The sequence below is a fragment of the Mobula birostris genome, chromosome 9, assembly GCF_030028105.1.
Source record: "Mobula birostris isolate sMobBir1 chromosome 9, sMobBir1.hap1, whole genome shotgun sequence".
NCBI lineage: Eukaryota > Metazoa > Chordata > Chondrichthyes > Myliobatiformes > Myliobatidae > Mobula > Mobula birostris.
This window is the reverse complement of record NC_092378.1, coordinates 40,373,137-40,388,966: the sequence shown is the minus strand read 5'-3', so window position 1 is coordinate 40,388,966 and position 15,830 is coordinate 40,373,137. Positions and strand designations below refer to the sequence as shown.

The following is a 15,830-nucleotide window of genomic DNA, read 5'->3' as shown; positions in this document are numbered from 1 at the left end:
GAAGAAGAATTGTAGAGATGCACAAAGCTGGAAAAGGTAACAAATGCATTTATAAAGACCTGAGTTCAATAGTCCACACTAAGAGAAATTGTTTATAAATGGAGGGAATTCAGTATTGTTTCTACTCTCCTTAGGAGTGGATGTCCTGCAAAGATCACACCAAGAGCACAATGTGAAGTACTACAGGGGGTGGAAAAGGACCCAAAGTTAACAGAAAAAGACCTTCAGAAATCTCTAGAACTCGCTAAAGTCTCTGTTCATGTGTCCACTATAAGAAAAGCACTGAACAAGGATGGTGTTCATGGAAGAACATGGCAGAAGGAACTACTGTTCTCCAAAATAAAACATAGTTGCACTTCTCAAGTTTGCAAAATACCACCTGGATGTTCCACAGTGCGTCTGGGACATTGTTCTGTGGGCAAATGAGACAAATGTTGGTAGAAATGCACACTCTTATGTTTGGACGAAAAGGGGCACTGCACACCAGCACAGTTTCATTTCTTCTACCAAAGTGCAAGACCATACACTTCCTGATACTGTACTGATTCTATCATTTCTTTGCCCATTCTCTTACTCTGTTTAAATCCATTTTTAGCTTCTCTTGAAACTACTTGCTCCTCCACCTATCTTTGTAGCGTCTGCAGTCTTTGCAACAAAGCCATCAATTCCATCATCCAGATTAGTAACGTTTAATGTATAAAGAATTGGTCCCAACACAGATCTCTGAACACCACTAGTCACCAGCAGCCAACCAGAAAAGGCCCACTTTATTCCCACTCTTTGCCTCCTGCAGTCAGCCACTGCTTTATCCATGCTAGAATCCCTGTAATACCATAGGCTCATAGCTTGTTAAGCAGCATCATCTTTGGTACCTTGTCAAAGGCCTTTTGAAAATCCAAGTACACAACATCAACTAATTCTGCTCTGACTAAACTGTTTTTCACTACTTCAAAGAATTCCAACAAATTTGGTAGGCAAGATTTTCCCTTGAGGAAGCCATGCTGTCTTCGGTCTATTTTATCATATACCCTGAAGCCACATCATTAACAACTGACTCCCAAATCTTCCCAACCACTGAGGTCAGACTAACTCAGCCATATTTTCTTTTCTTCTGCCCCTCTCCTTTCTTGAAGAGTGGATTGACATTTGTGATTTTCCATTCTTTCAGAACCATTCCAGGAGCTCATGGTTCTTGAAAGATCATTAGTAATGCCTCCACTATCTCTTCAGCTACCTCTTTCAGAACTCTGGGGTGTAGATCATCTAGTGCAGGTGAGTTATCTACCTTCAGACCTTTCAGTTTCCCAAGAACCTTCTCCCAAGTAATGGCAGTTTCTCTCATTACACCTGGAACTTCCACCATACTGCTAGCGACTTCCACAATGAAGACCAATGTAAAATACTTATTCAGTTTGTCTGCTATTTCCTTGTCCCTCGTTACTACCTCTGTTGTTATCCAATGTTCCAATATCCATTCTCACCTCTCTTTTACACTTTATTTATCTCAAGAAACTTCTGGTATCCTCTTTAATATTATTGGCTAGCTTACTTTTGTATTTCATCTTTACCTTAATGACTTTCTTAGTTGCCTTCTGTTAGTATTTGAAAGCTTCCCAATCCTTAAACTTCCCACGAATCTTTGCACTGTTATATGCCCTCGCTTGCTTTTATTTTGGTTTTGATTTCTCTTGTTAGCCATGGTTGTGTCATCTTTTCTGTAGAATACTTTTTCCTCTTTGGGAAAATCTATACATCTATGTCTTTGAATTGCTTCCAGAAATTCCGGCCATTGCTGCTCTGCCATCAAACCTGCCAGTGTTCTTTTCCAATCAATTCTGGCCAACTCATCTCTCATGCCTCTGTAATTCCCTTTACTGCACTGTAATACTGATACATCTGACTTTAGCTTCTCCTTCTCAAAACTTCAAGGTGAATTCGATCATGTTATGATCACTTGTCCTGAAGAGTTCTTTTACCTTAAGCTCTCTAATCAATTCTGGTTCATTGCACAATACCCAATCCAGAATAGCTGATCCCCTAGTGCACTCGGCCATGAGCTGCTCTAAAAAGCCATCTCGTAGACATTCTAGAAATTCCCTCTGTTGGAATCTAGCACCAAGTTGATTTTTCCCAATCTACCTGCGTATTGAAATTCTGCATGACTATGTCAGGGTACCACCAATAATGTCAAGGTAGTGGTCTGTCACTTGAAGCTAAATAGAAGCTGGATGATGCAACAAGACAGTGATCTGAAACACAAGAGTAGATTAACTACAGAATGGTTTAAAAATACAATTAATGTTTTGGAAAGGCCAATTCAGAGTCCAGACCTTAACCCCTTTGAGTTTCTGTGTTATGACCTGAAGAGGGCTGTTCATGCAAGGTATTCCTGAATAATTGATAAATTGAAACAGTTTTGCATGGAGGAGTGGTCTAAAATTCCCCCCTACCATTGTGCAAGTCTGATCAGCAACTACAGGAAATGTTTGGAGGTTATTGCTACTAAAGGAGGTTTTACCAGTTGTTAAATACAAGAGTTCACATACATTTTCCAGCCTGGACTGTGAATGATTAAACAATGTGTTCAATAAAGACACAAAAAGTACAATGGTTTGTGTGTTGTTAGTTTAGGCAGATTGTGTTTGTCTATTGAGTTAGATGAAGATCAGACCACATTTTGAGTAATTAATGCAGAAAACTAGGTAATTGCAAAGGTTACAAACTTTTTTCTTGCAATAGGATTCTCTTCGTAGACTATAGTTTACCATCCTTTTAAAACTTATCAATAAGCTCAAGACCTTGCCTCAATACCTCCTCATGCAAATGGAACCTATATTTCCTCACTTGCAAACCGCAGTCAGTTCACATTAGCAACAACATCTCCTCCACAATCTCCTTTAGTACAGGTGTACCACGAGGCTGTGCGCTTAGCCCCCTGTTCTATATACTTTGTACTTGTGCCTGGAGGCTAAGCACAGCTCCAATGCTATATTTAAGTTTACTGACTTTAGCTGATGACCACTGTTTTTGAATGAATTATTGGTGGTGGCAAATCAGCATATAGGAGGGAGATTGAAAATCTGGCTGAAAGGTGCCACAGCAACAACCTCTCGCTCAACTACACAGCGCTGTTGCAGGAAAGCAGCGTCCTTCATCAAAGACCCCCACCAAGGAGGACATGCTCCCTTCTTCCTGCTGCCATCAGGAAGAAGGTACTCAAGCCTCAACTCCCACATCACCAGGTTCAAGAACAGTTATTACCCCTCAACCATCAGGCTCTTGAATGAGTGGGGATAACTTCACTCAACTTCACCCCATCATTGAGCTGTTCCTACATCCTACGGACTCCGTTTCAAAGACTCTTAATACCATGTTCTCTATTGTGTATTTATTTATTTTCATTATTTTTTTTCTTTTTGTATTTGCAGAGTTTGTTGTCATTTGCATATTGGTTAATTGTCCATCCTGTTGGGTGTGGCATTTCATTGTTTCTATTAAGTTTCTTGAATTTACTGAAAATGCCCATAAGAAAATTAATCTCGGGTAGTATATGGTGACATATGTGTATTTTGATAATAAATTTACTTTGAATTTTGAACTTGAATAGGAGCAACTTCCAATCATTGAAAATCTGATGGCATGATGTTTTCAAAGTCACTATTGGAGATAATTGGAGTATTTATATTTGTGTGATTATTGGAGTATTTCTGTATTATTTATAATAACTTATTTAAAAGCTGGTCGGAGAAGTAGGATTTAAGCGATGTATCCAGTGTGTATATGAGTGAGTGTGTATGTATGTGTGTATATATTTATATATATAAAATGTATATATATATAAATTTAAAAGTAATAAGTAGTTTAACTGGATCTCTTTGTAGATCAGAGCAGAACATACCTGAGAGAGTTGGTTCTTTTTTTTTTGGCATGTGCCTGCGTGCGTGCGCGTCTGTGCATGCGTCCATGATGATGTCTTTTTTCATGGCTTTTTTACAAGGCGCGAAGCGAGAGAGAGACTGTGTGGCGCGCCACTCCTCACACAGACATTTTCGCGGTATTTTTCCCTATATTTTACGAAGTCGAGTTGCGATTCTGGGTCCGGCACCGATGTCATTGCGCCACCAGCTGGCCCGAGAGAGTTCATTCTTAACACTGGGTCAATCTTGATGCCATTTTAAACTAGATCTGCCTGCACATGGTCTTTATCCCCCCATTCCCTGCCTGTCCTTGTGTCTTATCTAGTATTTGGTATTTCCACCGGGGGGAGGAAGCTCCACTATCTGCCGGATCTATGCCTGTCATAATCTTATATATTCCTATCAAGTACTTCTACCTCTTCAACTTCTGGTAATCCAGAGGAAGTGATCTGAGAGTCCAACCTCTCAAAGCTAAAACTTTCCAATTTACTAGGAGATACATTTTAATGATTTTGAAGTTGACTTCGGAATATTTCAGTACTTATCACAAAGCCATTTTTTAAAAAAGTAAAGTCCCAAACTTATTAAATAATTTTTGAGATCACAATTCAGTATCCTTCAATTAGATCAGGGTTCCATTTATCAAGGAGTCATCACTGGAAATGCTGTACCCATAAAGTCACATGAAATCAAACTGAAGTTTATCTAACTCATAACACTTTTTGTTAACTTTAATAAGCTGCAATATTATTCAAGTATTTCAAAATGTACTAGCCTTACAAGGCACTAGTTTTATTTTTATTTTTCCAGACTCTCTCATCAGCTGTTGTTCAAGTATTTGCAGCAGAGCGGAGTTCTCACTGGGCGAAAAAATGTTGTGGAGTTGCCTGCCTTATCAAAGACAACCCACAAAGGTCTTACTTTATTCGAATATACGATATAAAGGTAAGATTCAAATCCCAGTCTTTTTCCAATAATTTTTCATTTCATCAAGTGATATAATAGTATGTACTTTTGACTTCAACTTTGAGTTGGAAGACCTTGATCCTGATCTCTCTGATACTATTTCCACATATCAAGAGATCAATTTGTGTCTCGTCTTTGCTGACTCTCAAGTTAATTGATACTGTTAGCAGTGTTTTATTCACTAGTCATAACATCATCAGCCTTTCCATATTGGGTAATTTGTTCAGTCTTGGTCCTTAAACTATATCAATCATGTCTTTCCTTGCAAAGCTACTGTTGCCCTTCACCTTCATCCTGCCTGTAGCCTTTAGTCCTGTTTTCTCATCCTCCTTGGGAATATAGCTTTGTATGGGTAATAGGAAAAAAGATCAGAAGGGAAGAAAAATTACTTAATTTCCTTCGTAAATAGGATCTGCTCCCACTCCTCTGATATATTGCTTTGTCTTTACTCTTCTGTCAAAACAGTAAACTGTGCCTTGTTAACTGTGCTTTCTTCTGTCATCCTTTACTAGCAAGCTTCCTGCCCATAAGTTTTTGGCAACAAAAGTCTTCCCTTGTGTTGTTACGGAGTGATGCACATTACATGAACAGTTCTTTTAAAATAAGGTTAAAAACATTTTGGTTATTTGTATCAGAGTTCTCTTCACATGGGCTACCAATGTGAAATAATACTGGAAAGAGGGAAGGGAGAAAGGAAGTAGCCATATAGTGATGGACGTTAACTTACAATGTTGGCAAGTGTCAGCAGGATAGATTTGTGAAAACAGTGGTGAGAAAGCCTACTAACCTTCTTTGTTAACTTTGCCTCGTTCTTCACAAGTGCTGCCGGATCTACAGCATCCACTGTGTTTTATGTTGTCAACATTTACAATGTGACCAGTATTTTTATTTTATTATAATTGTTGAAATTGGAGCATCAAATTTGAGTATTTTGTCTGATCATGTGATATTTCTTTACTCCGAATTTTTTTATTTTGTTAACTTTTGTTTTTGTTGTAGGATGGGAGACAAATTTGGGAACAAGAAATTTACAACAGTTTTGTTTACAATCAGCCTCGACTATATTTCCATACGTTTATTGGTGATGTAAGTACCTTTATTATTTTTCTGTTTAATTTTGTGTTTCTGTCAAGTATCATCAATAAATAAGTAGTTGTAGTTTTGAACTAACAAATTGACTTACGACAGGAATGTTACTAGTATGCAGAAGTTGACATTTCTTGTTGATCACTCAAAAGTTTCCTCACTGAGAATGAAATTTGTCTCTTCCTGTGCTGGTTTAATAACCATTCACTGTATTTACTTTCATTTTTCAGTATTTTCTGTATTTTTTTTTTTTTTTTTGCTTTGTTTTAACTTTGTATTTCCCTGAGCTGACATTATGTAAGAACTAGAATTTGCCATCAGATGTGGAACCATTTACTGCATTGATTTTAAACAATGATCTATAATATCTGCAAGACCTTAGGCTTTTCTGATCCATTATTTCAGCATACCTTCCAAGTGGAACCCAGGTATGCAGTTGCCAATATCAGTGAACTGACTATACAGCCAATCACTGTTGAAGTAACACGAGGATAAAATGATTAAACTAATCAGAGACATGGACCGTTAAGAGTCCTCCATGGTACTTAGGGAATTATGTGGAATAAATAAATAGTTATGATTAGTAATAGCGATCATGAAATGACATGATAGTTCTAAAAATCCATCTGATTCAGAAAAATAATTGTCCTTTGTCCTTCAGAAAAATAAGGCAGCTCATGTATAGCTCCAGATCTAGCAATATGACACTTAACTGCTATCTCAGTCCAATAAGCCACTCACTTCAAAAAAAAATTAAAGCAAACTGCACTCCAAAAACTGTCAAGTATATTGTGAAAAACACAATACAATGCAGCGTTCTCTTACTCATTCATAAAGAGCTAATCACAAGAATAATTCCTAGTATTCTTGACGTAATACAATAAAGGAGGTCCAGATTGTTCTGATGGTTCTGATCTTAACCAAAAGACTAGAATGAGAAAATTTCATGAGATTACTTGGAGTTATAGAAATGGTTCTGTCATTTTTTAAAAATTAAAACAAGGGTTAAACATACAAACCAAGAGCAGGATAGGCTTCTCAAGATCACTGTTCCATTTAGTATGATCATGGCTAATCTAATTCTAACAAAGTCATGTTCAGTAACCTTTCACCTTCATTACTTATCAAGTCTCTGTTTGTCCCTATCCTTAAAAATATTCAAAGACTGTTTCCACCAGCCTTCGAGCAAGAATTCCAATAGCACATTCTTCTGACCGTCTCAAATGGCCACCCTCTTGTATTTGAACAATGACTCCTAGGTATCCTCTCAATATCTGTAATGTCAAGACCAGTGGTCCCCTACCACTGGGCCACAAAGCATGTGCTACTGGGCCGTGAGGGAATGATAGGATTTGGTGATATGAAACGATACGAGTCAGCTGCACCTTTCCTCATTCTCGGTCATGCACTGTTGAACTTGATGCTAACTGTCCTGTATTAGCTGGGACATGCCATATATTGGGCTAAGTTGGTTTGTCCCATGCGGGACCGCCTTTGTCCCATATTTCCCCTGCTAAGGTAGAACGTTCCTATGAAACAGTTCATAAGCCAAGATGGCGTGAAGCGAAGAAGCAATTACCATTAATTTATATGGGAAAATTTTTGAGCGTTCCCAGACCCAAAAAATAACCTACCAAATCGTACCAAATAACACATAAAACCTAAAATAACACTAACATACAGTAAAAGCAGGAATGATATGCTAAATACACAGCCTATAAAAAGTAGAAATAATGTATGTACAGTGTAGTTTCACTTAACAGAATCAGGAAGATTAAGCCAAAATGGATTTGTAGAAAAAAATCGGCACGTACATGCAGGCGCACGTCACATATGCGCACACAGGTGCCCGCGCAAGGCTGCATGGTCATGGTAGTCTTTCTCGGGGTAAACACAAGTGTCCCGTATTTGTCTGCTACTTTTGTACTTTTGTCCCTTATTTGGGAGTGAGAAAGTTGGCAACCCTACTTCCCTACTTTCTACCTACCCCCCCCGCCCCCCCATTCAGCTGGTCCGCAAGAATATTGTCAATATTGAACCGGTCCGCGGTGCAAAAATGGTTGGGGACCCCTGGTTAAGACCCTTTAGGGACTTGTATCTTTCAGTTTATTTCCTTTCTCATTTTTAACTTCAGTGGGTGGACTGTTCATTCTTACCTCAGGATAATCTACATATTCTAATTATTGGTATGTTTCCTTTAAGTAAGGAGATCAATATTGTATCCAATAATCCAGATGTGGTTTTATCAATTATCCATATATAAAGCATTAACTTACTATTGTACTGTATTCCTATAACAGTGGTATTTATTAGTTTTCCTAATTACTTGCTTTACTACAACGGGCCTTTATTGAATATTCACCAGGGTGCTCAGAACTCTGCAATTTTTCACCATTTAGATGAGATTTATTTTTTGTCCCAAAATGAACAATTCCATATTTCTCACATTATATTCTGCTAAATCTTTGGCCACTCACTTGACCTCTATCTATCTTTGGAGTTGTCCTGATATCTTCACAATTCAATTCCCTATATGGTATTACTGTAAACTTTAACAGCACCTTTATCCAAGTCCTTTCAAGAAATTGTAAAAAAAATTAAGCCGGAGAAGCATTCCCTGTGGCTTATCATTCAATACATCTTTGCAACCAGAAAAAAAAGATCTTTGTTCCTAGTCTTTTACCTGTTAGTCAGTCAATCTTCTGTCCACACCTAAAACTAGGTTACTGCTGCAGTTCCCTGTCCTTCGTCATTCATTTCACAGAGACCTAGAAAATATCATCGTTACTTATGTTCTTAACATCATTATTTATGTTTTGTAACCTCTTTTCAGACAAGTCAAATTGGACTTAATTTTGCAAATGAAGAAGAGGCAAGAAGATTTAGATTTGCAGTAAATGACATAATTGGAAGACGACAAAGGAGAACTGGTATGCTAATTGAATTTTAAGTGTATTTTTTAAAATGGCCCGTTGTAGTTCCAATTCAGAGTTTCAACAGAGTGAGCTGTTTAAATACCTTTTATCGCTGAATTTCACTACGTGCTTTTCATTAGAATTAATGACTATTAACACCTTTAGCCACTATATTACTATATTTGTGTTATCCTGAAAAATTAATAAGTTAAATTTGTGTTTTAGTGAGATAACCAAATAATGCTATATTGACTTAATGTACTCAGTATTTAAGTTAAAAGCGGGTTCAAATTTCATCTATTCTTTGATTTCAATATATCTTCAATTTATTTGTTTCAACAGAGAAAAGACGAGATCCACCACCTTTAAATGGTATGTAATTGACCTTGATGTTAATTAGGTTAATTTCAGCTAAAGCAAAATGTTGCAGATGTTGGAAATTGAACTAAAAGTAGAAAATATTGAAGAGAGAACCAAAACAGGCATTTCAGATTTCTGATGTTTCCTCAGAATTGAAAGACATTGTAGCAGAAAATGCAAAAGTGATGGATCTAGGAAAGAGTGCAACTTAAAATTGATTAGTGATGAAGTAAAGCTGTCAGACAAAATGATCTATCATTATAGTTTTCAGAGCTAACACTTGGGTTTACCAACTTAATAATTGTCATAATCACTGTCACTATATTTTTCCAGGCAATAAAATATGTTGGTAAATTCTGTTTCCATTTCTCCAAATCTATTTCCGTTTTTGTCTCATTGCTATTATTTTGTGCCTTGTATTATTAACAATTTCATTTTCTTAATCTTTTCTTCCTTCAATATTGATGCTTCCCTACTGCCCTGCCACTGTGTCACTAACTTCTTACAGTTCTGATGAAAGTTTGTCGATCTGAAATGTAATGTTGCCTACTTATTACTCATTCTGCCTTACTTGACTACTTCAAACATCAGCTGTGTTTTGCCTTCGAAGAGAAGAAGACAGATGGTGTTCACAGTATGTGGAAATGGAAGATGCATTGCATTTTTTTGATGCAAAATATTCTGCACCAATTTGCTCAGGCCTGTTTCAACTGCACCTCCCAAATGACCACAAGAAGACAAGAGTACCATGGGAACCTCTCCAACTGAAGGATCTCCTTCGAGGTCACTCACCAACATGGTTTTAAAGTATCACACATAAAAATTGCTAGTGAACGCAGCAGTCCAGGCAGCATCTATAGGAAGAGGAACAGTTGAGGTTTCGTTCCTGACGAAGGGTCTCGGCCCGAAACGTTGACTGTACCTCTTCCTATAGATGCTGCCTGGCCTGCTGCATTCACCAGCAATTTTTATGTGTGTTGTTTGAAATACCAGCATCTGCAGATTTCCTCGTGTGTGGTTTTAAAGTATATTGCTTGTCCTTCATCGTCTAATTCCTGGAACATCTTACCTTCAACGTTGTGGAAGTATCCTGACTGGAAATCAGACTGTCACACCACTTTCTGAAGCACAGTTAAAGACACCTGGGTCCTGGACAACCAATCAATCAATAAATAAATAAATAAATAACTGCTGCAACCTGGAAGAAGGCCATTTGTCCCATCATCTGTAACTGGCAATATCTAAGAGCAGTCTCACAACCTTGTCTTGTCTCCCAAATCTCGAATTTTTTCTTTTGCCTTTCAGGTACTTGGCTAAGTCAATGTTGATCTTTACAATAGATTCTTCCCTACCCCTGTCAATGTATTACAGACCTTAAGCACTTGTGGCATTAGTTTTCCTTCATGTGATTTCTGGCTCTTTTGCTTGTCACCCTCATGTATCCTGGTTCTTGACCTTTTTTTTAACCACTGAAGTTACTTTTTCCTATATCTCCTTTCATAATTTTAATTGCCTTCATCAGATCCCACAGTAAATGATTCTTCATGCCGTCCTTGAATCTTGTGTTTCTCTTTATAAATCTCAAGGTCCTATATGTTTTTCAGTTTTTCTAATCCTTTTAGAATAGTGCTCTTCAGTTTACACCATCTCCTTTTGTTATTCCTATAAAAGTGTAACACCACCTTTTTTCAACATTAAGTTTCCTTCTTGCTCCTTCTCTGCCCATCCAACCTGTTTATTATCTCCTTGAAGTCATTCACTACCCACCTCACTGTTCTGATGGGAACCAGAGCACCAAAGTAGATGGTGGAGAGATGGTGAGAAAAGATATTAAGCCTACACAGTACAAAGACAGGAATCAAAAGGATGAGCATGTTGGGAATAATGTTCTGAGCTATATTTATTTCAGTGCAAAAAGTATTGTATGAGCTTAGAGCATGGATTGGCATGGGAAATTATGACTTTGTAGCCATTAGTGGGACTTGGTTACAGGTGTGGCAGGACTGGTAGCTCAACGTTCTGAGGTTCTGCTGTTTTAGACACAACTAGACAACGGGGTGACCCGTTGGGGGACCCTTTGAGAGAAGGGTAGTGCAGTCTGATGTGACCAGAATGAACATTAAATTTTCCTGAATGCTATTGGTATCGCTTTGCTTTGGAAACTGAAATAGAAAATGTCAGTTTATTAAAGAAGAACGACGCATAGCAAAGCAAATATAGCTGCTCTTCATTTAACGAAGGACACTTTTGATGGCATTATTTCTGGTTTATCTGCCACCCTTGTGCCTCTGATTGTCATTCTGGAGACATGTAGCCCTTTCATCCCCTGTCTCTTCATCTCTTCTGCTGTTTGTCATTTGTTTCTGATCCTGGAGACGTGCATGCCTCTCCTTCTCTGTCTCTTCTTCTCTCATCCTTTTTTGTCCTGGAGTCACGCGGCCCTGGCCTCATCCGATTCTTGTTCTCTCCCTCGCCTTGCCGCTTCCCGACGATGTTTGGCATCATCTTGACAATAATGTCCCCCTTCCCTTTCCATGTGGCATAATTATGCTGACCATTTTTTTTACACTATGCTGGATAGAAGATACGAAGCAGTAACACCAAAGGATGCTGATTATTTTTGATGATGTGATTGGCGCTCTCCTAAATGGACATGATATAGTCACCGCTGTCTTTTGACTGTAGCAAAGAGTTTTATGGGTGTCTCGAAGTACGTCACTACAATAAGATTTAATTATCTCTTATTGATGGATGGCAGTTAGATCTGTCCCAATCCTGCACATGCTGATGGTGGTGATTAGCTGAATGTGACCCCTCGAAATAGAACTGCCCTGCCCTTTTGCTCCGGTAGGTGTGCCGGCTGCGACTGGCCATGCGCATGCGTCGGGCTGTTGCGTCCCAATTTCCATGATGGCTGATTGGGTCTTGAGTTAAAAGGGAGTCTGTTTATTTTGGCGAATGAGCAATTTTATGCAAATATATAACCCTGAACTTTGCCTGCATTCTGTAAGTTAGGGCACTTTAATTCAATTTAGCCAAAAAAAAAATGCCGCTGTAATGCACCGTTTGCGCTAATTGGAGGTCACAAACAGAGTATGAAAGTTTTAGTACTATATAGATAGAGAGGAATTAAAGGGGGAGAAGTGGTATTACTAGGCAGGGAAAATGTCAGTGCAGTACTCAGACAGGACAGGCTTGGAGAACTTACCTACTGAGGCTAGATGGGTGAAACAGGAATAAGAAAGGGATGACCACATTAATGGGATTATATTATAGATCACCCAGTAGTCAGGAACAAATTTGTAGAAAGATCAGACTTGCAAGAAACATAAGGTTGTGATAGTATATGATTTTAACTTTCCACATTTCGATTGAAACTCCCATACTATAAAAGGGCTGATGGATAGAGTTTGCCAAATGTGTTCAGGAAAGTTTCCTTAACGTATAGAGGTCCTAACTAGAGAGAATGTGTTGCTGGATCCCCTATCGGAATGAAACAGGACACATCGCAGGGTTATGTGTAGGGGAACACTTTGGAACTGGACTTTAGTTTCAAGGTAATTATGAAGAAGAATAGCTGTGGTTCTCTGGTTGAAATTCTAAACTGAAGAAAGGCCAATTTTGATGTTTTCAGAAAGGATCTGGCAAGTGTGGATTGGGATAGGTTATTTTCTGGTGGGAGGCTATCTAAAGAGAAATTTTGAGAGTTCAGTGTTTGTATGTTCCTGTCAGAATAAAAAGCAATAAAAGAACAAAATTAGGGAACCTTGGTTTTCAGGAGATATTGAGGCTTTGGTTAAGAAGAAAAAGGTGCATAGCAGGTATAGCCAGTAAGGAACAAATGGGGTACTTAAGCATAAAACTTAAAGAGAACTCTTAAGAATCAGAATCAGGTTTATTATCACCGGCATGTGACATGAAATTCGTTAACTTAGCAGCAGTAGTTCAATGCAATACATAATCTAGCAGAGAGAGAATAAAATAAATAAAATAAAACATAATAAATAAACAAGTAAATCAATTATGTACATTGAATAATTAAAAAATGTGCAAAAACAGAAATACTGTATATTAAAAAAGTGAGGTAGTGACCAAAGCTTCAAAGTCCATTTCGGAATCGGATGGCAGAGGGGAAGAAGCTGTTCCTGAATTGCTGAGTGTGTGCCTTCAGGCTTCTGTATCTCCTACCTGATGGTAACAGTGAGAAAAGTGCATGCCCTGGGTGCTAGAGGTCTTTAATAATGGGCGCTGCCTTTCTGAGACACCGCTTCTTAAAGGTGTCCTGGGTACTTTGTAGGCTAGTGCCCAAGATGGAGCTGACTAGATTTACAACCTTCTGCAGCTTCTTTCGGTCCTGTGCAGTAGCCCCTCCATATCAGACAATGATGCAGCCTGACAGAATGCTCTCCACAGTACAACTATAGAATTTTTTGAGTATATTTGTTGACATGCCATCAAGGGAGCTAAAAGAAGACATGAGGCTGCACTAGCAAGCAGGGTGAAGGAGAATTCCAAGGGCTTCTACAGATATATTAAAAGCAAAGAATAGCTGTGAAGAAAAAGGTGCATAGCAGGTATAGCTAGTAAGGAACAAATGAGGTAATTAAGCACAAGAATGTAAGAGAACACTTAAAAAAGAAATCAGGAGGATTAAAAGAAGAAATGACTTTCTAGCAAACAAGGTGAAGGAGAATTCCAAGAGCTTTTACAGATATATTAAGAGGCAAAAGGAGAGAAAGGGTTAAAATCACTCTTCTTGAAGATCAGATTGGTCATCTGTACATGGAGCTGAAAGAAATGGGGGAGATCTTGAACTGATTTTTTGCATCTGTATTTTTTCAGTCACAGTGTCCATAGAAGTGTGGTAAAACAGCTGTGAGGTCATGGACTGTATATGGATCACAGAGGAGCAGGTGTGTGCTGTATTGAGGCAAATTGGTGGATAAATCCCCAGGACTTGACAAGGTGTTCCTTCGGACCTTGTAGGTAATAAGCTGGGAAATTATAGGCCAGTGAGCTTGCTATCAGTAGTGGGTAAGTTTTTGAAAAATAATAGTCCATAAGGCATAGGAGCAGAATCAGGCCATCTGGCCCATCGAATCTGGTCTGCCATTCAATCATGGCTGATCCTTTTCTCAATATCCTCCTCAATCCCAGTTCCCGGCCTTTTCCCTGTAACCTTTGTGCCATGTCCAATCAAGAACCTATCAATTACTGCCTTAAATACACCCAACGACCTGGCATCCACAGCTGCATTGTGGCAAAAATTCACCACCCTTTCTCTGCATCTCTGTTTTGAAAGGGCGCCCTTCTATCCTGAGGATGTGCCTCTTGTCCAAGACTCTCCCATCATGGGAAACATCCTTTCCACATCTGCTGTGTGTAGGCCTCTCAACATTCGAAAAGTTTCAATGAGATCCCCCGTCGTCCTTCTGAATTCCAGTGAGTACAGACCCAGAGCCATCAAACGTTCCGCACATGATAACCTTTTCATTCCTGGAAACTCCTGGATATTCTAAGGTACTGGCTATCTATAGGTGTTGGGTAGAGAGGGACTGATTAGGGATAGTCAACGTGGCGGTGTGTGTGTGTTAGGTCGTGTTTAACCAATGTTAGAGTTTTTTTTGAGGAAATTACTGAAGAAGTTAATAAAGGAAGGACAGTGGATGTTGTTTACATGGACTTTAGCAAGGCCTTTGACAAGGTCTAGCATGGGAGGTTGGTCAAGAAGGTTTGGTCAAATTTGCGGTTGACACTGACATTGTGGCATAATGTTCCACTCATGACTGTGCCTGCATTATTGACTGATTGTAGGGAACTGCCTCAGAGAAGATGGCTTATCACACTCTGAACAGCTTTGACAATATGTTTTTTTTAAACTTGTAAAGCACTGGATGATAGTCACACACTATTAAAAAGCTCAAAATAAATAAATTTAAAAAAATACTTCCCAGCACGCAATTTCTCCTTTTCAACGAATCAAGACTGTTCTGCTTATATCAGTTCCAGAGGATGTTTGTCAGGTAACCTTCCTGGTTCTGAAACTTGGAAACCTTTATAAGTTTATGCTGTTGCATAGGACTCCATGGACAGCGTAATTGATGGTGTGGCACAACATACCATTACCCATGCTAGATACTGAGACTTCTTTGGGGGAAACACAGATAAATTCATTTCTTTTTGCTGGCAGCAGGGTGACTGCTTTCCTCATTAAGTGCAGCACCATCAAGGGACAAGTAGTTCAATTAAACTAGAAGCAAATGAGGTGCTATCTTGTGGTTTGGATCGATCAGAAAATAGATAAGCTAGTATATATCAGATATGCTGAAATTTTACACGTTTCTCGTGGAGGTGTAAATGCAAGTCATAATGGGGAAATTATCAGGGTGTTAGAAAAGTGTAATCATTTAAGCACATGTTCATAGACTACAGAACAGTCCAAAATTTCCCAAGAAAAGTAATTAGAAGATCCAAAACTCCCGTAATGTCACTACACAAATTATTATTTATTAGTGAAGGTATTAGTTCTTTTAGGTAATGATCTAGCTAGATCGCAGTCAGCTGAAGCTCCATGAGCATGTGATGA

The 15,830-nt window shown here is 38.6% G+C and overlaps 1 protein-coding gene across 1 annotated transcript in view; it reads left to right on the top strand.

The window, feature by feature from the left end:
• LOC140202702 (actin nucleation-promoting factor WASL-like) overlaps positions 1-15,830 on the top strand; it is an 87,550-nt gene that overhangs the window by 43,027 nt on the left and 28,693 nt on the right. The window contains exons 2-5 of the mRNA XM_072267888.1: positions 4,728-4,862; positions 5,883-5,969; positions 8,803-8,899; positions 9,227-9,256. Coding sequence (XP_072123989.1) covers positions 4,728-4,862; positions 5,883-5,969; positions 8,803-8,899; positions 9,227-9,256 — 349 coding nt within the window. The remainder of the gene's footprint in view (positions 1-4,727; positions 4,863-5,882; positions 5,970-8,802; positions 8,900-9,226; positions 9,257-15,830) is intronic.